This window comes from Pleurodeles waltl, chromosome 2_2 (assembly GCF_031143425.1).
Source record: "Pleurodeles waltl isolate 20211129_DDA chromosome 2_2, aPleWal1.hap1.20221129, whole genome shotgun sequence".
Lineage (NCBI taxonomy): Eukaryota > Metazoa > Chordata > Amphibia > Caudata > Salamandridae > Pleurodeles > Pleurodeles waltl.
This window is the reverse complement of record NC_090439.1, coordinates 1,023,442,843-1,023,464,630: the sequence shown is the minus strand read 5'-3', so window position 1 is coordinate 1,023,464,630 and position 21,788 is coordinate 1,023,442,843. Positions and strand designations below refer to the sequence as shown.

At 46.0% G+C, this 21,788-nt stretch overlaps 1 protein-coding gene across 2 annotated transcripts in view; it reads right to left on the bottom strand.

Moving 5' to 3' along the window:
- Positions 1 to 21,788, bottom strand: part of EFR3A (EFR3 homolog A) — a 1,082,041-nt gene that overhangs the window by 227,432 nt on the left and 832,821 nt on the right. For both annotated transcript variants that reach the window (XM_069220764.1, XM_069220765.1), the window contains exon 16: positions 15,812 to 15,973. In XM_069220764.1, the coding sequence (XP_069076865.1) occupies positions 15,812 to 15,973 (162 nt within the window). The remainder of the gene's footprint in view (positions 1 to 15,811; positions 15,974 to 21,788) is intronic.

Here is a 21,788-nt window from a genome sequence, read left to right as displayed (position 1 = left end):
TAATATTGTGCGTAAAAAATACAAAACAACATTAGATATCTCGAATGGTTTCTTCTGCCAAAATATAGCGCCTGAAAGTAGGGACTATACGAGCTTTAGTGCGTTTGGCTCTCAAAAAAGGTTTTGTCATCTGCCTCAGGGATGTAAGAATAGCCCAGGACTATTTTCGGCTCGTGTGACTGAAATTCTGCACGAGTTGGACCCTGAAGATTTATCATATGTTAATGATATATATCTGACGGACGATGAGTTACTGCAACATTTAAGGGGGGTAGTGCTCATTGTTGTGGGATTTGCTGAAATTGGCTACAAGTTTAATTTAAAAAAATCAAAGATTGCGTTCCTCAGTGTAATTTTTAATGAGGGCAAGAGCTTAGCGCCACACTTTTTGGAAAAATGTGCTCAGTTGCAACCTCCTAATACGGTTCGGAAACTCCAGTCATTATTGGGGTTTCTAAATTTTGGCAGAACTTACATTCGTGATTATGCTACACGTATAAAACCATTATACGAGTTGATTCGCCCGAATTCTTTGAGTAAATTTTGGACGAATGAGCATACACATATTCTTCGAGATTTGCAATCTGATCTCTTAGCTGTAAAACATTTACACACTCGGGACAATAAAACGCATCTGGTCATCAGGGTTATACCTGGTGCCGTTGGGTTTACATATGTCACCTTTAATGAGGGTGAGACAGTCCCGATAGCATACAAGTCTCACTTGTATTCTGCTGCAGAACAACGTTTTGCACAAACTGAGAAAATTCTCACTGCTGTACAGATGGCTGTGATTAAAGAACGACCTCTTGCCCAGGGCCAACGCATCATTGTCGTTTCCCCGATTCCAGCCTTAGAGGCTGTTCCGGAAGCGAGTGTTCCTAATTCGAAAGCTTTACACCCGCGATGGATACAACGGGCAACGTCTTTAACAGCCACTGATGTAGATTACATATTTGACCCTAAACTGCAGACTCAAGAATTTCTTCAATATGAAGTGGAGTACCCAGTTCCCGCTGGCACGTTGCCTATTGACCAATATCAGGTGGTCATGTATACTGATGGCTCTGCGCAACCAGCGGTTGGGACTAAACAACAGTATTCTGCTGCATGTGCGGTGGTGAGCGGCTATATGGAGGGGGACGTGTTCTGCCCCCAACGAACGAGTTACTTACCTTCGGTAACGACTTTTCTGGTGGATACATTAGCTACCTGTGGATTCCTCACCTGATGAATACTCCCATGGCGCCAGCATTTGACGGAAATCTTCTTACTAGTCTCTGCACGTCGACGAGGACGTCACTCTAGCCCACGCGACGCCGTCTGACGTCATACAGGCAATAAGAAGTCCTCGCCGACGTGCCGATGACAGTACCAACATTTTTTACGTGCATGAGAATAATAATAACCCAATGCAATGAAAGAGCAAAGCAACATCTCTTAATATTGTAAATCACACAACATTGCAATAAAATAGCTGTAGATTTAATATAACCTTTTTTTTTTTTTTTTTTTAAACAAATAAATATATTTATACATACGAATCATGTATATACCCAATATATATATAGATTTATATATAAATATACACATATATACAAATATCATACATGCAAAATGTATTGCAACTTTGAAGACCAAAAGGAGCACACTCAAGGATTGCTTGGAGAGACCAAAAAGGCAACGGGGAGGCGGGTGGGACCGTGAGGAATCCACAGGTAGCTAATGTATCCACCAGAAAAGTCGTTACCGAAGGTAAGTAACTCGTTCTTCTGATGGATACAACTACCTGTGGATTCCTCACCTGATGAATAGAGTCCCAAAGCAGTACCACGCCCGGCGGTGGGTGCCTAAATGGTCAAACCAAGAAATCCTGCAGCACTGACCGTGCAAAATGACCGTCCCTTCTGACCTCAGAGTCCAAACAGTAATGTTTCACAAAAGTGTGAAGGGACGACCAAGTTGCGGCCTTGCAGATGTCGACCACAGGAACACCCCTGGCCAAGGCCGAAGAGGCCGACTTAGCTCTGGTGGAGTGAGCTCTAATGCCCTCAGGCGGATCCTTCTTTGCCAAAGAGTAACAGATTTTAATGCAAAGAACAACCCACCTGGAGAGTGTTCTCTTGTGGACTGCCTTTCCTCTCCTCTTGCCCACGTATCCGACAAACAGCTGATCCTCCAGCCTGATATCCTTCATTCTGTCGATATAGAAGCTCAACGCCCTTTTTGGGTCCAGGCGATGTAGTCTTTCTTCCTCCTTTGAAGGATGAGGCGGAGGATAAAACGTGGACAAAGTGATTGTCTGAGCCAAATGGAAGGGTGAAACAACCTTCGGAAGGAAAGCAGCCTTGGTCCTCAACACCACCTTATCCCCATAAAACGTTATATAAGGGGGTTTAACCGATAAGGCCTGCAACTCACTCACTCTCCTTGCAGATGTTATAGCTACCAGGAATACTGTTTTAATAACCAAATACCTTAAGGGGCAAGAATGCATAGGCTCAAAAGGGGACCCCATAAGGAAAGTCAGGACCAAGGACAAATCCCATTGAGGCATAACAAATGGTTTTGGAGGATATTGATTCAGAAGACCTTTCAAGAATCTGAGAACAATAGGGGATTTAAATAACGATGGTTGGTCTGGAAGACAAATGAAGGCTGACAAGGCCGACAAATAACCCTTAATGGTAGCTACTGCACAACCTTTCTGCGCTAGAGACAGTGCAAAAGACAAAACATGTGACAGATGAGCATGTAAGGGATCAATCTGTCTCTCTCCACACCACATAACAAATTTAGACCACCTATTAGCGTAGATAGATTTAGTGGAGTGTCGCCTGGCCGCTAAGATAACATCCACTACATCAGGCGGGAGAGAGAAGGAACTCAGGTTGCCCCGTTCAATCTCCAAGCATGTAGGTGCAGACTCTGGAGGTTGGGGTGTAAAACCTGCCCCTGCGACTGCGAGAGGAGGTCTGCCCTGAGAGGGAGACGGAGCGGAGGGCACAGTGAGAGTTGGAGAAGGTCGGAGTACCATACCCTCCTTGGCCAATCCGGAGCTATTAAGATGACTTGGGCCCGGTCTTGGCGAATTTTCCTCAACACTCGAGGAATCAAGGGTATGGGGGGAAACGCGTAAAGCAACTGGTCGCACCAGGTTATCTGAAACGCGTCCCCCAACGCTCCCTGCATCGGATACTGGAGGCTGCAGAATAACGGGCAATGCGCGTTCTCCCGAGTGGCAAACAGATCTATCCGAGGAAACCCCCACATCTGGAAGATTAAACAGACTTGATCTGGATGGAGACGCCACTCGTGGTCTGCCGAGAATTGGCGACTGAGACTGTCCGCACGTACATTCAAGACCCCGGCCAGATGATTTGCCACCAAGCAAATCTGATGGTCCTTTGCCCAGGACCATAGCCGAAGAGCTTCTCTGCAGAGAAGGTACGACCCTACTCCTCCCTGTTTGTTTATGTACCACATCGTGGTAGTATTGTCCGTCAGGACCTGTACCGACTGACCACGAAGGGATGGGAGGAAGGCCTTGAGAGCCAAACGTACAGCCCGTAACTCCAACAGATTGATATGAAACACCTGTTCCTCTGGAGACCAAAGCCCTTTGATCTCCAGATCCCCCAGATGAGCTCCCCATCCTAGGGTGGAGGCATCCGTTATTACCGTGGCCACTGGTGGCGACTGCGCGAACGGCTTCCCCTGTGAAAGATTGTTGCCCGCAATCCACCACTTCAATTCCACAGCAGCATCTCTGGAGATCTTGACAGTACCTTCTAAATCTCCCTTGTGTTGAGACCACTGCCTTCGGAGGCACCACTGAAGAGCCCTCATGTGCCAGCGAGCATGCGTGACCAACAGAATGCAGGAGGCGAACAGACCGAGCAGACGAAGGACCTTGAGGACTGGAACTACCGCTCCATTTCGAAACATTGGAACCAATTCCTGAATATCTTGAATCCGCTGAGGCGGAGGAAAGGCTCGACTCAATGTTGTATCCAGTACTGCCCCTATGAACAGGAGGCGCTGAGAGGGCTCCAGGTGAGATTTGGGCACGTTCACCGAAAAGCCCAGGTCGAACAACAACTGGGTTGTTGACTGCAGATGATGCGACACAAGCTCCGGGGACTTGGCTTTGATCAACCAGTCGTCCAAGTAAGGGAATACTGCTATCCCCTTCCTTCTGAGCTCCGCCGCAACCACTGACATCACCTTTGTGAAGACTCGAGGTGCTGAAGTAAGACCAAACGGGAGGACCGCAAACTGATAGTGCTGCGACCCTACCACAAACCGGAGATACTTCCTGTGCGACTTGAGTATCGGGATATGAAAGTAAGCATCCTGCAAGTCGACAGACACCATCCAATCTTCCTTGTTCAACGCCAAAAGCACCTGTGCTAGGGTCAGCATCTTGAACTTTTCCTGTTTGAGGAACCAATTCAAGATCCTCAGATCCAGGATTGGTCTCAACTGACCATCCTTTTTGGGAATCAGGAAGTATCTTGAGTAACAACCTCGACCCTTTTCCTGCTCTGGGACCAACTCTACCGCGCCCTTTGAAAGGAGGACTTGAACCTCCTGTTCTAGCAACAGGAGGTGTTCTTCTGAACAATAAGATGGGCGGGCGGGATGAGGGGCGGGAACTCCCGAAAGGGAAGGGCGTAGCCTTTTCCCACAATGCCGAGAACCCAAGTGTCCATTGTGATAGACTTCCACTTGTGGAGAAAACGCTGTAATCTTCCCCCTACAGGAGAGGAGTGAGTGGGAAACGGTGGAAGCCTAAGGCTGCTTCCCCTGCTGCACCCCTCCAGAGGACGAGGAAGAGGCAGAGTGCTGTTGAGAGGCTCCTCTGGTACGGACCCCACCCCTCCCCCTCCCTCTAAATGACCTATAGGGGAGGGAAGAGGCGGGTTGCTGGAACCTCCCCCGAAAGGAAGAGGAATAAGAGCCACGACCAAATCCCCGAAACCTCCTGAAAATTCTAGAAGAGGCAGAGAAAGAAGGAGCTTGCAGTCCTAACGATTTGGCTGTGGCTCTGCTCTCCTTAAATCGTTCCAAGGCTGAATCTGCCTTGGCTCCAAACAGTCTGTCCCCATCAAACGGGAGGTCCAGCAGGGTCGACTGCACATCCGCAGAGAACCCTGAGTTTCGGAGCCAGGCCTGTCTTCTTGCCACCACAGCCGTGCCCATCGCCCTGGCCACCGAGTCGGTCGTGTCCAGCCCAGACTGGATAATCTGGGTCGCGGCAGCCTGGGCGTCCGAGACCACATCCAAAAGACCCTGGGGAAGCTCCGTGAATGAAGACGAAATATCATCCATCAGCGCATGGATGTACCTCCCCAGAATGCACGTGGCGTTGGTGGCCTTCAACGCCAAACTGCATGACGAAAATATTTTCTTGGACTGCGCATCCAGTTTCTTGGAGTCTCTGTCTCCAGGCACCGTCGGGAAGGAACCAGGCGCTGACTTTGAGGAACAGGAGGCTTGCACCACCAAGCTCTCCGGCGTAGGGTGTCTAGAGAGAAAGCCAGGGTCAGATGGTGCAGCTCGATACCTCCTGGCCACAGCCCTATGAACGGCCGAGGAAGACACCGGCTTCTTCCACACCTCCAACACCGGATCCAGCAAAGCCTCATTAAATGGCAAGAGAGGCTCAGCTGCAGCAGAGGCCGGATGCAATACCTCTGTCAGCAAATTCTGCTTTGCCTCTGCCACCGGCAAAGGCAGGTCCAAAAAGCTCGCTGCCTTCCTCACCACAGCATGAAAGGAAGCAGCCTCCTCCGTATATTCCCCTGGAGATGAAAGGTCCCACTCAGGGGAAGTGTCCAGCCCACTGGCTGTATCCAGACCATGCAGTCCGTCTCCAGAGTCCTCAATCTCTCCCTCCTCTAGGACTCGCTGGTACTCTTGCTCTTCTAAAAGACGGAGAGCACGCCTCCTCGAATGAAGTCTCTCCTCGATACGCGGAGTCGACATGGCCTCCACCGACGTCGAAGAACGGCGCCGATCTCCAGAAGCATCTGACGCCGCGTCCGGCGCCACAGGCAGCTTCGGCGCCGAGGCAGGAACCGGAGGACGAGGTCTTGGAGCCGATGGACCAACCGGAGTCACAGGGCAAAATCCTGACTTCGACGGAGGGGCAACCTCCGGGGCCGAAACATCCGAAGCCACCGGAGCGGCCACCGACGCCGGCACCGGCGCCGAGCCCACATTCCCAAAAGGGAGAAAGGGCATAAAGGGTGCCGGCCGAAGAGGCGCAGGATCACCCAACGAAAAGGCCAAGGGCCCCGAAGGACCAGCCGGAGCAGCTCCTGGAGCCATCTGCTGAAAGATGGTATACATCGCATTAAGAAACGCGGTACTATCGGCTCCAGGAGTGGGAAAAGCCGGATACTGGGGTGCCTGGATCGAGGGCGACCCCGACGCCGGCCTCGACGCCGGAGAAAACACAAGAGGCTGCACCACCTCAATCACTGACGCCTGACCAGGTGAAGTCGGTGACGCCGGAGAGGGCAACGGCGTCGATGGATGCGGCGTGACCGTGGGGCTGACCTCCCAAGTCCTCCGACGCCGAGCCGAAGGTGACCTCGAACGAGACTCCTTGCTGGAGTGACGTCGTGAGTCTCTACGGCGCCGGGAGTCTCGATGACGCCGGTGAGACCTTGGCGAAGAAGACTTCTTATGATGTTTCTCCTTCTTCTTTGACTTTGCCATGAATAACTTGGCCTCGCGCTCTTTGAGGGCCTTCGGATTCATGTGTTGACATGAATCGCAAGTCGAGACGTCGTGGTCGGAGCTCAAACACCATAGACAGTCGGAGTGAGGATCTGTAACTGACATCTTGCCCCCACACTCTCGACAGGGCTTGAAACCCGACTTCCTCTGAGACATTGTTACCGCAGAGAAGACTACGCAGCAGACAATACACTGTAACCACGAAGGTAACAGTAACTCCCTCGAAGATAACCGTTTCGAATGCACGGAAAAAAGGGAACTGTCATCGGCACGTCGGCGAGGACTTCTTATTGCCTGTATGACGTCAGACGGCGTCGCGTGGGCTAGAGTGACGTCCTCGTCGACGTGCAGAGACTAGTAAGAAGATTTCCGTCAAATGCTGGCGCCATGGGAGTATTCATCAGGTGAGGAATCCACAGGTAGTTGTATCCATCAGAAATACTTATACACAGACCTTGGGAGATTGTACGGCGCAGTTGGCTGAGATGAAAGCTCTTTTGTTAGCCTTGGAACACGTGGATCCAGCGATACATACTTTGCTGGTTTGTGACTCCTATTACTGTGTTCAGTCTTTCAATTAATATTTGCACTACTGGAGGTTGAATGGGTTCAGAGATTCCAAAGGTAACACCATTAAACAGAAATTGCTGTGGGGGAAGGTTGCGGATCTGAAGAAAACGCTTCCTAAGGTCCATGTTGTACATACACTTGGACACCAGCACGTTGAAATACACGTTGCTGGGAATACTTTGGCTGATGAAGCCGCGAAATCGGCAGTGGCAGTTGCCACTGTGGCCGCAGTAACTCGTTCAAGTTCCAAACCGGACACAGAGATTTTGGCTGCCATAAAGGCTACGGCTGATGGCACGCCATTTCCTAAAGGATTCCCTTCTAAATATAGTTACTGTATGGGTGGTATGCTTAACGCTGCAGTTAAAATCCCAGGCATTGGTGTGCGTGAAATGCCCAATAAATTTGAGAGGCCTCGATTGATAACTGCAGCACATGAGGGGGCGGCTTCTGCACATGCAGGCGTGGCTGCCACCATTTCACTCTTACAGGCTCGTTATTGGTGGCCTGGCCTCTATAAGGAGACAAAGCAGTATGTCCTTTGTTGTGATGTCTGCCAACAAATTTAAGTTTCCACAGCTAGACGCCCGCAGCAGACGCCCCTTCTCATATCAAATAAACCTTTACAGTGTGTGTACTTGGATCATTGTGGTCAGCTGACACCAGATAGTGTATACAAATATATATTGGTTGCTGTAGATTCGTACTCCAGATTTGTGTGGGTCTGGCCACAGCGCTCGGCTGACGCTCGAACTGTTATTAAAGATTTGCGCATCTTTGTCAATACATATGCAGTTGCGGCTTTTCATTCGGACCAGGGCCCTGCTTTTGCCTCTAAGGCATTCAGGGACACCATGGCCTCGTTGGGGGTCCAGCTCCAGTTTTCGTCTCCATTTCATCCCGAGGGAAATTCTGTCATGGAGCGTTTAAATCGCGATTTAAAGCAATCCTTAACGGCCAGAGTAATAGGTACGGGTCGTAGTTGGCTAGCCCACCTGTATGGAGTACAGAGAGCACTTAATAACTTGCCTAGAAGGTCCCTGGGGGGTCGTACTTCATATGAGTGCCTGTTTGGAACACAAATGTATGTTCCTGATCTAGATGGTCTTGGTGTGGAGACGGCAGATACGCCCTTTGACATAAATGATTGTGTCACTGTTTTGCAGGATTTACAACAATTCCGTGAAGATAACTCTTCTGCCAGTGCTGCCGCCACAGGAATTAAGGATGAACCAGTAACGCCTACTGGTTGGATTCCCAGGATTGGGGATCTTGTGCGTGAAAAGGTCGCAGTGAAAAAAGAATTTGGTCCTTCCTATCGGGTGCCTGTCCCTGTGCTAGGGATCCACGGCACAAGAACTAATTTTGCCACTGTTGCAAGGAGCCAAAGGAAATCGCTTTGTTTCCATTGATAATGTCAAGTTACAACATGTGGCCGATTCTGCACACCAGACCAAGAGGGACGCCCAGTAGTTCCGAAATCCCTCCCACTACTGGGGAAGAAGTTCTGCTGCAGGTGATTTGCACCAACGCTATTTCCTCTCTGAGTTTGGGGAGGGTGGAAGCTGATCTTGCGATTGTTCCACAGAAGGCGAGTACTTTGGAATCTTTTGATCACGTTGCTGTACGTTCTACTGATGTTGCTGAACATGTGGTTTATAGCGTGCCAAGGCGAGAGACACCATCTGCCTCTTTGTTTACGGTTGCATCTTTTGCGAGAACTGCCTCCGGCTGCTTCAACACCGCTGATGATACCGTGTCGGACTCCTCGTTCTTTTCAACATCAGCCCTGGGTCCACGTATGCTGCTGTGTTGGCTCAAACATACATATTTTGTTGTTCCTTGGAACTATCTGTGGCTTTTTATGACTGTTATGACTCTTTTCTTATGGCTGGGGTTTGTAGTTACCTTTTTTCTAGTAATACATGGTAATTTTCTTCCTGAACAATCTGACATTGAGCACGTGGAGACAGTGTTGAAACCACATTTTTCGTCACATATGGTTCGAAGAGACTTGTCCTTTGTGAACATTTCTGCTGTACCAATTCCGGATGGGATTGTGTGGGATAGAGTAATGTTTGATATATATGGTCCCACTGAGATGATTCAGATACCGTATGTTCTCAAATTGTCAATGAATTATATAGTTATACCAGGCATTGTTTCTGATCATTGGGATGTCAAAACAGTGGATTCAATGTTGACAGAATTACAATATTATACTGTCTATGAGAATGAAGATGCTTACCAATTTAGAGATGATTATGGTGACATGTTTTGCTATAATTATTATGGACACCACTTTATTCATAAAGCTAGTAGCCCTAAATCAATATTTGAATATATGCAATGGGAACATTGCCCGACTCCTCCACAGGGGAGTTCTAAAACTTATTCTGATAAATTTGCATATTTTTCTGGGCATCATCAACAGGGTGCTAAGTCTTACTATAAGGTTACTCCGCATACTAATAAGCAAATGTTATTGACTGATACTAAATTACTGTATTCAAATTTGTTTGTATCCAAACTTTCGGTTCAGGGGTATGAATACTGGTCCAAAACTGTTGATTTGAAAAGTGTCTGGGGTACGAAAAATTGGAATGCGAGGTACAGACACATTGTTTAGGGCATGTATTATTCCTGTCCAAATGATTTTCCTAAATGACACTGTACAACAGACTAGCTGTTTGGGCTTAGCAACGATTAGAGATTTGAATTTGCCTAGCATACCTGTCCCTTCCAAATTAAAAAAATGGCAGCAATATATCAATGCCACGTTTAGTGAGCTTACGGACTGGGTCCAGAATGGTACGCTTAACACTTCATTGATACGTCCGGGCGGGTGGTTATTGTGGCCCATAGACACTAATGGGTGTCATCAGCGTTTTGTCACCTCTTCGGGGGGATTCAGGACTAGTAGGGCAGACCCTCGCTACATATCACCAGAACATGCTGGTGTCATTACTACATACAGCGTGGGGAAACTTTGTCAACAATGGTTGAAGTCATCCACGCTGGATGCAGTTAAGACACATCTCACGTTACTGTCTAATGATACTGACTTGCAAGATTTTTTGTCAGGACCAAGAGTACCACGGAAGAAACGTTTTTTGTATGAAGTATATAATGAGATATGGAAACTTTCACAACAGGAGGCAGCGGCTCGGTTGAGGCAAATTGATCAGGAAAATTTGATACAAGCTTTGTCTGTTGTGCATAATGGAATGCATACCCTATCAGATCATGTATACACAATTGACAACGTTGTTTCCTCTGCTATAGACATTATTAGATCAGATATGTCTTCTTTATATCATGGGCAGAGTCACACGCGGTCCGTCATGCAGTTGGGTTGGACTCTACAGACCTTGAAGGCAGGTCGTGTTCCGTGGCAGCACATTCGTGCCAGGGAGATATTTATTTCCTTTAATTTGACTCGTCAACAACAGCTGATAGCTAAGAAGGAAGGGACATATGTTATGTTAAATATTGAAAAGTTGGAGAAATTGCCTTTTACTGTGGCTGAGATTCCGTCAGCTGAGTGGTTGATTCACTGGGTTATTAATTTGCCTATCTCCACTCTGCAATTTACTTCTTGTTTAAAACACATTCCGGTGGGTAGACATGAACGGTTGGGGGACAGTTACATACACGAGGTGTGGGAGCTTCCCTTTCTATACAGATGTATTAATTGTTTGAGGGAGGTTTTTCTTAGCGGTAGCGAATGTGAAACTTCTGTCAGCCATTCGATGGTTTGTAAACAGCTGTCTTTGCATGGGGCATGTAATGCCTCGATTGCGAACTTAGCTTGCTATCTTAAGGGAGTTCCAGTCCCAGTAATTAAAAACACTTTCCAGGTGCTTTCAAACGGCAGCTACGTCCTTCTTAACAGTGAACCCTGTTGTGGCATGCATGCTGGAATAGTTTACGTGGTCGTTGTCACCAAGGCCGTTACGTGCTGCAGGAATGTGTTGTTTCCCCCCACTCAAAATAGGGAGGTAGCGGATATCTGGCCTCATATTGCTACTTCCAAGGTGAATTTCGACAAGTTGAGTCGACTGAAAGCTCTATTGTTTAAAACGCATGTGGCTCTTACATCTGCTAGCGAGACCTACGCACTTCAGGTGGCAAGGTCATCAGCGGAAATACAGTCCCTTTTAAATACTAACTTTCCGAGTCACTTTGATGAACTCGTGGGACGTATATTTAATGCGTCCAGCACTACTAGAATGGCACATTTTTTCAAAGCCGTTGGAGTTGGTTTTGCTCATACCTTCCCTTCCATATTTGGCTTAATACCTTAGCTATTCATTCTATTTTCAGAAGCATTTTGGGGGGATTTCCGATTACTTTGGCTTTGTTGGCTGGTGTTTCGCTGTTGCTGTTGTTCTTCCGCAATGGCTATCCCACTGCGACGAGATCCCATATTGGCGCTCCCATCAGCGCAGCTGTGTCGTGAACGCATGATGCAGCATTTTGGAGCAACACTCCTGGGACAATTGGAGTGTGACTGGTCTCTGTCATTCCGACCGGTTTTGGATTGTGTGCAACCCGTGTTTCAGTGCCTTTGGTGCTCGTTTGAACATGCACTGGCTCTCTGTCTCTCACTGCAGCGCCCCCCAGTGGTCGATACTGGTCTGTTGATGTTCCCGATTAGGGCTCATTCCCAGACTTGTGCACTACGGTTGCGTTTGCTTCGTGAGGCAGTTTATGAGATTCCCTTCCTGGAGGAAGATGGTATTGTCTCATTCATAGGCCCTGCACGGGGTGCCGCCCTGGATGGTTCTGGGGCATTGGAACACACCTGCTCCATGATGGTTTTTGGCGTGGATATTCCGATATTGACGTCTGTCGAAGTGGAGGATCTCCTGCTTTCTATGGCTTCTGTCTAAGAATTGGATTTTATTTTATTTTTAAAAAATTGACATTAGATCAAAATTGGCTTTGACGTCACATTCTTCCAAATTTAAATTTGTTTTTGCTTGCTGTCCTCTGGACTTGTCGAAATATTTCTTGATGTATTTTTTGTATCTGGGGCATATTTTTATATTATTAGAACCACTTGCTACCGACAAGGGGAGGGTGTAGTGTGGTCAGTTTTATGTATCCTTTGCGCGTTAGCTTCAGGCTTTAGGCCTTTGTGCACTTTGCCCTGGATGTATTTTATTCCTTTTGCTTGCAGCTCAGAGCCTCTGTGCACTTTGCTCTAAATGCTTTTTATTCGGCTTCGTACTGTTATTTTTCAAATAACCAGTTCTACGGTCTTGTTTTATTTTTTATATCACACTGTTTAGCCTACTTCAGCACTGGACTTCTCAATAACACATTCTTGTTCACTCTGTGCTTCAGTCAAGGATACAGTCTGGTACATTGCCGATAGACATGGTAGGAGTTTAGTCTTTGGCATTCTTGCGTAGGGACATTTTGTGATCACACTGACATGTTAGTTATAAAAACACTTCCTTGTCCCAATACACGAGAGAGGGAGATTCCGACCAGGGAACCACAACTAGACGCTGACTGCCTTGTTGCAGATGCTGAACCAGATCACAGGCCTTTGCTCAGGTATGAGGGTTGATGTCTTCCCAGGGAATCTAAAAGGCAAGTTAGAAGCTTAAAATGCTGTGCTCGAAATAGAACTAAATGAGAGAGAGTAGAAATTGTTAACACCATGATAGCGTTATTCTTATGTTTCACTCTCCTCATGACTATTTCAATCCTACTGTGTTGTATGGTTCTGGTTATTGCGGCTCACGCCTTAATATCTAAAATGCAGTCGTTTTATTAAAACAATATATACAACTTAAACTGCCTTTGTCATTTGTATATGAGATCATACTGTAAATGAGAGAGTTGGTTTGGATCTGAGTGACCACGACTGCCCTGAGAAGTTCCAAAGATGTCATGCGCTCGGCTGCCCAATCATCCCTTCCCCTTGGGAGAGATGAGGCACTGCTAGTTAGCCGGAGCAAAACCGGATTTAGGGTGACAGAGGTCCTTCCAAGTGGTTCAGACTCAGTCCCCCACACCGTGAACGATCCTGCTACCTAGAAATCCAGTAGTCTCATTTAGTATAATGAGAGCCAACGCCACACTAGCATGAAATACTTTTAGTTTTGCAGGCTTATTGGACGTGCACATGCACTCAGTGTTAGAAGCGGAGTTTCTTCATTTTTACGTTCTCTCTTGCTCTCCATTCTTCTTTTTTCTTGTTCACCTTCCTTTTCTTTCTCTCCTCTTTTTTTCTCTCTGTGTCTTCCTTTTCAGCTTCTCTTCTCATTTATCTAATTTCCTTCTCCCTTTTTCTCCTTGATGAGGATTACATGTAGCCCTAACTCGATTCTCTTTGCTTGGAGACCAGACCGCTCTCCTACTCATAGACTTTGAAAAAGCCTTTGACTCTGTCAGTTGGGTATTTCCTGAGAAGGTCAAGACAAAAGTAGGTTTGGGCCCCAAATTTCGACAGTATGACAAGTATTGTACTCCCATCCCCACGCCCACGCCCAGGCCCACGTCAACGACATCCTCTCCATCCCCTTCACTATATGCCAAGGCTCCCTCCAAGCCTTCCCTCTATTCCCTTACTAAATGTCCTGGCCATGGAACCCCTGGTGGCCTGGATATGCTGGGATGCGCAGATATGCAGATCTGACTGGGGAGTAGCGACAGAGCGCTGCATTTACCTATATGTGGACGATGTCCTTCTCTTCGTCTCCTGCCTTTCTCCCATGATCCTAAGATTGTTCCAAATACTTACCCTCTATGGCAAAGCATCTGCATCTGGTATGTTTATCAACTGGCCAAAGTCAGTTCTAGGCCCTCTGAAAGGAGAGGAGTAGACAATGAGTCTGTTGCCTCCGCTTACAATTCGCAGACTCAGCTTTCGTTACCTAGGGATTCAGGTAGCGCCTGAACCAAACCTAACTTGGAACCTCAAGTTGAAGCCCCTCATGACAGACATTAACAGGTGGCTCAGGTCCCTCTATACGTTCTTGGTCATGTACCTACGCTCAAAATTATTGAGCTTCCGCGCATGCTGTACAGTTTACAAAAATACCCATTGCTGACACCATATGCATGGTTCCAACTTTAATGGCAGGAATACGCACCTTCCTGTGCTTTGTTGTCTTTCTCGTATCACATATGACAAATGCACCCAATCACCATATGATGGAGGTATGGGCATGGCAGCTGTCCCCCTTTACTACTGGGCAGCCCTCCTTCTATTGGCCAATGAATGGCTGAATGGCAGATGGAACGACCCAGCTTTCTGCCTAGAGGTAGCAACCATGAGGCTAGACATTATCAGAGGTATGCACTATGGAAACCCCATCCACTGAGGTAACCTGTGTGGTTCTTCTAACTTCGTGCTTTGCGTTGAGATGGACTGGCAGGGACAGACCGATTCCGTGGGAGACTCCATTGTAGATGCGGCAATAGCTACACCATTTGTTGTCCTTTACAGGTTTTAGACACAGGCACAGAATTAGGATCTCCCTGGTGGGAGAAGCGTGGCAAGGATCAAATGTTATAACACACCAATACTTTCAAACTGAATACACACTTTATTAATCCCAATTCTTTAAATACCTACATCTGTGCCATGCCCTCGAGAAACAGCACTATTCCCTTTGAGCAGTGTCAGAATACAGCCCCCTAGAATCCTGCATCCTCATGGGTTACATAATCAGAAGAGCATCCCAAACATTTACAAAACCCTAATACTTAACTCACCAGATTTGCTTGTACTGGTGCTGTCCCAATGAAAGCGAAGGCTGGTTAGCAGGAATATTGGCTGTTTCCTCAAAACTCAGACTTCTGCAACTTATTTTCCTACACACAACCTACCTGAAGCTCCTGAAACTGTGGTGCACAGGGGTTTGGGTGACCCCTGCATGCTGGCACTGCCCAGAAACACAGCCACATTTCTTTCACCTGGTCTGGGAATGACTGTGAATTGTATAATACTGGGGGAAAATCTGCGCCATCCTTTCTGAAGTGCTGGAGAGACCAGTGGTTCGATCCTCTGAGGTGGCCCTCTTGGGAGTACTAGATGGAGTGTGTGATATAATGGGAGACAGGGTTTTGGTGAAGACAGGAAGCATACTAGCCAAAACAGACATTCCAAAGCTCTGGAAATCCACCAACTCTCCTCCCTTGGTCCTATGGGAAAAGGCAATGGGCTGGTGTGCCTGGCAAGAAGAAGCACTCTATATAGCATGTGGATGTACCAAGGAACAGAAATATTTGGGGAAAATGGCTGCAGTATCAGGGGATATCCTAAAACAAGGTCACAGTAATGTCTTTCATGTAGTGGATGTATTTATGCTTTAAAATTCTATTTATAAAATGTGCAATGCCATTGCCCTGATGCAAACTCAGCAGTGAATCTGCATTCAGCAAATTGCTTACAGTAATACCCAGGTGTATGTACACAGACATGAATCCCACTGTCATAATAAAGTAGGTTGTTCATCTCAAAACATACCTGCAAGGCAACAGAGAGCCGAATGAGGTCGATAACCACTTCTTCATTTGCCAGTTCAATGGTCAAAAGGGCCAGGGTAGTATATAGGAGCTCAAAGTTCTTGTGGACATTGTCATCTTCTTTACAGCCCAGGTAAATATGCCTGTACAGCTGTGGACCATGCTGAAAAAGTATCAGTAAATTAGTACATCTCAAGCAGGACAACAGCCACCTGTGATTAAATGCAAGTCGATATTAGGTAGAAACGGTGACCTAAATACTCCTACAACATGAAAATTGAGAATCGTCTTTCAGACTTCAGTACAGCACCAATACACTCCTCCATATCTGAGAAAAAACCTGGCTGGAGAGACAACATTCATAAAGAATTCCAAAATGGCAGTCACAAAGATCAAGATTCTGTCTTGGCCTCTCTTCCCCATATACATAGCCCTAATATTACAAGCTGATTTTTTTATTCATTTATTTTCCTATAAGTCCATCTTCTTTTCTATCCTCTTGGTCACTGCCTTATTGTATTACATTTAACACTTCCATCCACTAATTGACTTGATGCCCACAACTCGCTGATGCGTGTCTGAGCCATTATTCATATATATTTATTTTTTTTCCACTGCAACGAAACCAGTGTATCTTGCAACTTTTCCCCTCCCGATATGATCCTCTCATTTTCCCCTGAAAGAAAACTTGGGTACCAGTAAAATAAAGTTTTGACCTCATTTGCTTGAGCTCCCTCACAATCCACTATTCAATGTACAACTGAAGAAATATGTCCCACCTCACACCTTTATTGCAAGACATTGACACATTAAGCCAGTCTACATTAAAAACCTCCTCCTGAATCTCCCTCATTACTCTTTCAAAAACCTTGAACTAGTCACCAACTCCGCCATCCATGCCCTGTTTAAACAACCCTAAATTACAATTTACTCTTCATATAGGCATCATATAGATAGTGTTCATGTGTATTATAACCCCCTCTATATACCTGCCCCCATTTTCAGTCACACTTCACAACGCCCAGACAACCACCATGCACAACAAGATTCCGATTGCTTTTTTTCTTTCTATAAGATTAGATTTTTTTAAACTAAGAAATATTATCTGTTTATTTTAACACTTCAAGCTGCATTACTTTGATACCTAGATGTCTTCCATGTAAATGATTTATGTGCAGTGCTTCCGTGATAAAAACACACTCCAATTATTCTAATATAGGTTGCATATAACGAACATTCACCAACACTTAATAGCACATAAATGTAATCACATGTTAATGCTATAACCTTAACCCATATATCTAAAACCATTAACCCTAGTCCTAAATGGTTAATCTTATCCCCCCAACCCCTTAAGCCTTTTAGCAGATTGAATTAAATTGTGTACCCTTAACTCCAAACCCCAAACCTGTAATCTCATACCCCAAACCCTAATACTATATCCTAAACTCAACCATATACCCATAATCTGTTACCCTTCTACTTTACACCCCACACCTTTCAGCCTACACTACATACCCTTAACCCTACACCCAAACAATTTAATCTACACCCTTAAGCCTAACCCCTAGTTCTATGCCATTAACTCAATACTCATATCTTAATTTGTAAACCCTATACCTCACACCCTTAACCCTATACACCAAAATCTTAACCTTAAACCCCCAACTTTAAACCATTATACTACCAACCCCTAACTCCTGTCTTTCATTCAATATATTTTGGTAAACATTATGGGGAGTGATATTTTCCAATGTTTTTTATTTTTAGAACTAATAATTGAGAACTGTTATTTCTACATGTGGTGATTTTTTAAAGTTTTGAAGCAATATTGAATTTCTTCCTCCTCAAATTGGCATGTGCCTCAACCCTGCCTCTCCTTAATATGTTCCGCAAAATCGACCTCCAATTCAAGGATTACACCCATCCTGAGCAATAGAGTGCAGGGGTCTGGATCCAGACGTGTCTGATTTGGTGGGATCAAAGACCCAGTTTATATATCCAAAAAGGGCTTTGAAGTGGGGGAAACTACAAAGAGTGGTTTTAAAGTGCACAGGTTTCCCTTTCAGCCCAGTCCTGTCTGGCAGAATCCCTATGGGGGGGTATCAGTCCTTAGCGCGAGGGCAGGCCACTGGCCTTTGAAATGTAAGAGAGAGCACCTGCACCCTTCGTGCCCAGGGAGACCCATTCAGTATGCAAATGAATGCAGATGTGACTGGGTGTACTGTGTTTATAGCTGTCTGGGTGGAATGCACAAGGGGAGCTGTCAACCAGCACAGACTAGACATGGATTGGGGACACACTGTAAGGCACAGATGGCAGTAAGTGCAGAAAAATGCCTACTTTCTAAAAGTGGCATTTCTTAAATAGTAATTTTAAATCCAACTTCACTAGCAAGCAGGATTTATACCATTCTGGCAATACTAAACATGACAGGACCACTCCTTCCAAATCAGAATCTACTACTCAAAAGTATATGAGGGTAGTTCTAATGCTAGTCCATGAGAGGAGCAGGCCTCACAGCAGTGTAAAACGAGTTTTTCACTACCAGGACATGTAAAACACATAGTACATCTCCTGCCTTTGACGTACATAGCGCCCTGCCCTATGGGTTACCTAGGTCCTACCTTAGGGTTGACATATGTAGAAAAAGGGGAGTTTAAAGCTTGGCAAATCGTTTTAAATATCAAGTCGAAGTGGCAGTGAAACTGCACACACAGGCCTTGCAATGGCAGACCTCAGACATGGTTAAGGGGCTACTTATGTGGGTGGCACAATCAGTGCTCCAGGCCCACTAGTAGCATTTAATTTATAGGCCCTGGGCACATATAGTGAACTTTACTAGGGACTTATAGATAAATTAAATATGCCGATTGGGTAGGAACCGATGTTACCATTATTAGGGGAGACAGCATATGCACTTTAGCACTGGTCAGCAGTGGTAAAGTGTGCACATTCCTAAAACCAGCAAAACAGGGTCGGAAAACTGGAGGGAGGCAGGAAAAAAATTGGAAGATGACCACCCTAAGGTTGTCAGGTCTAACACAAGTCTACTCAGGACAATGTCAGCAGGGTTAGGAATTGGAGCCAAATTTCTTCAAGAGATCTACTGCTATCCCTGACTAACTCCCAAAGGGGGAAATGTGTGTAGGCAGGGTTCCCCAGCAGAGAACTTTTAAATGTGGGCCCAATCCGCTATAGATGAACTAGCCCCGATTAGAGAGAAAAAAGGGGGAAGGAAGATAAACTCTGTCTTTTGGTTTTCTGAGGACTTGAAAAGGTATAAAGACAGTGTTGAAGATAAGAACGTAGTTGGAGATTCACGCAAACGCCAGAAAAAAGACACAAGCATAAAGAATTATTCAGGATATATAAAAAAGGCTATTTAGGACGCTAAGGCTGCTTAGTTCTCTGAGAAGATCAAATCAGCCATTAATATCCACAGAGAACTATTTGAGATGGTAAACCAACTTGCGACCCATCTAAAGCAACAGGTGCTGAAGAATTCTCAGGAATTCTCTGATAAGGTGGCCCTGCACTTCAGGGACAAGATTTTGAATATCTTTTCAGAATTCCTGGAAATTAAAGACCTGCAAATGACCAGGTCGGGGGCAGGGAGCCCTGATGAACAGCCTTCCAGGAGCTATTAAGCTAAGCTCACTCTGGATAAGATTAAAACCCCGCTTATGCAACCCACCTTGCAGTCTCCAGAGGACACATGTCCTCCGAGGTTTCTGCAGTTACCCCTAAGGTCATTGCAGAATCCCTGAAAAAGGTCTATGCTTCTTTGCTGGCACCTTGTGTATATCCCAAGTGCTGGAAGGAGGCGATTATCATCCCGCTAAAGAAAAAGCCCAAAGTAGAGGCGGATGACTTGAAAAATCTCTGTCCAATCAAGCTGCTACCAGCTCTAGCTAAAATCCTGGAAAAACACCTGAATCAAGAACTTGACCACTCTCTGTGAGAATGAATACCAGGATCCCTCTCAGCATGGATTTAGGAGTAATCACAGTGCTGAATCAACGTTGCTTTTGGCGGCGGATTTCATTAGTCGGCAGGTTAGTCAAGGAGAAGCGGCCATTCTGATGATGTTGGACCTGTCTGCAGCCTTTGACACCATCTCTCCATCATTACTGGTGCGAAGACTGCAACAGGCCAGGCTGAGGAATGAAGCTCTTAATTTATTAGAGTCCTCTCTAGAAGATAGGATGAGTACTGTCAGCTGGACTTAAGAGCTATTCTGTTCCAACTGCCTTGCGGACTGCCGCAGGGCTCCCCCGTCAGCCCCATGTTATTTAACCTTTATCTCACTCCACTGGCACGGCTGGCACATGATAGGGCTTTCAAGTATCTTCATTCGCGTGCCCATTGCAGATGATTGGGAAGAGGTGGCAGACAAATTAAGGCATTGTATGGTAGAGGTTAGCACTTGGATGAGGCAGAACTGGTTAAAATTAATGGAGATAAGACAGATATTGCGATCTTCAGAGCAAATAATTCAATTTGGAACAGTGGCTGGTGGCCTGACTCCCGTGGACCGCCCTCTGTTCCAGCGAATGCAGCAAGTATTTGATATTATGTTGATCTTTGACAGCCAGGTTAACAAAACCGTGAGCTCCTGTTTTTGGTTGATTAAGGCACTGAAAAAATGCTTTACTTTCATACTGATGGAGCTTAGGGTGCCAGTGGTCCTGGCCATGATCACTTCTCTACTGGACTGTTGTAATGCCCACTATTTAAACATTAATCAACACTCTCTCCACAAGCTTTAAGTGGTACACGTTTATGCCTATGATTGCCTGAAAGCTGTTTGGTGAGGGAAGGATTGAGGACTATTTACTGGCTTCCAGTGATGAAGTGAGTTAGCTTTATGGCCTTATGCTTGGTGTCCAAGCCCTCCACCAGCAGGGCTCACACTATTTGAGGTCTGCCCTTAACTGGTAGTTTCTCAGCAGAGTATTGAGATCTACAGGCCAGAGAAAGGCCAATGTTCCCAGATTTCGGAAAACAAGATTAGGGGGGATGGAGCTTTCACAGTGGCCACTGCTAGGTTATGGAATGAGATGCCTGATTTCATCAGAGGTACTGACTCCTATATGACTTTCCAGAGGCTGGTAAAAACCTGTCTGCTTGTGGCTGCATAACTGGTCAGTTGGCCTACTTGGTCTCTGTGCGCCTTTCAGTTTTTGTCATTTTCTCTTAGACGTGGGTCCCTTGCCTGCTATGCCACCAGATTCAAGCTAGCCTGGCTGATGAAGGGTGATACCCTGAAACCAGTCCCAGGATGCTTGTTTCTGGTTCAGGGAAGACCTGGCCTGGCAGTTCGGGCTGGACTGTTCCTAGGGGGAACAGGGTCAAGACTGATTTGCATATGTCTGGGTCCAAACTTAAATGGCATGGCAAGCAAAAAAACTGATGGATTAAACCCAGATCTGTGACTGGGGGTGAATGTTTGATTTGCTCTGCATTCCGTTCATCATCTGTTGTTTTTGCACTTTTCAGACCTAGCCAGAAAATTGCTCGTGAGGTAGTAGACGTTAAAAACTGCACACCAAAACCTTCCTGGAGCTTTCTTACCTACATTCAGAAACTCTGATTATTTCAATACTGGACAGGACTCTGAAATCCTTTTAAAGGAAAATAAGCCAGTATAAAGACCTAAAAATCAGAAAAATCACACTGCATGTATAACAGATCGAAGAGAAGCGCTGCTGTCCGAATCTTTTTCACTTTCCTTTTTTTTTTTTTAAGAGAAAAACGCAAGCTTGCAGTTTCACCGGGGACTCACAGTTACAGAAGAGAAAATGTAACGCTGTTATTTCAGGGCGACTAAGACGAGGCAGAACCAGGAATACAGCAAAGCAGCAGTTGGTCCATCGGTTCATTATAACACCCTATTTAAAGATGCGGTCGCTAAAACTCTGATTTTATTTCTTTAGTTGTACTGGGAAGGAAAGCAAGTCTATCATGAGATAGTC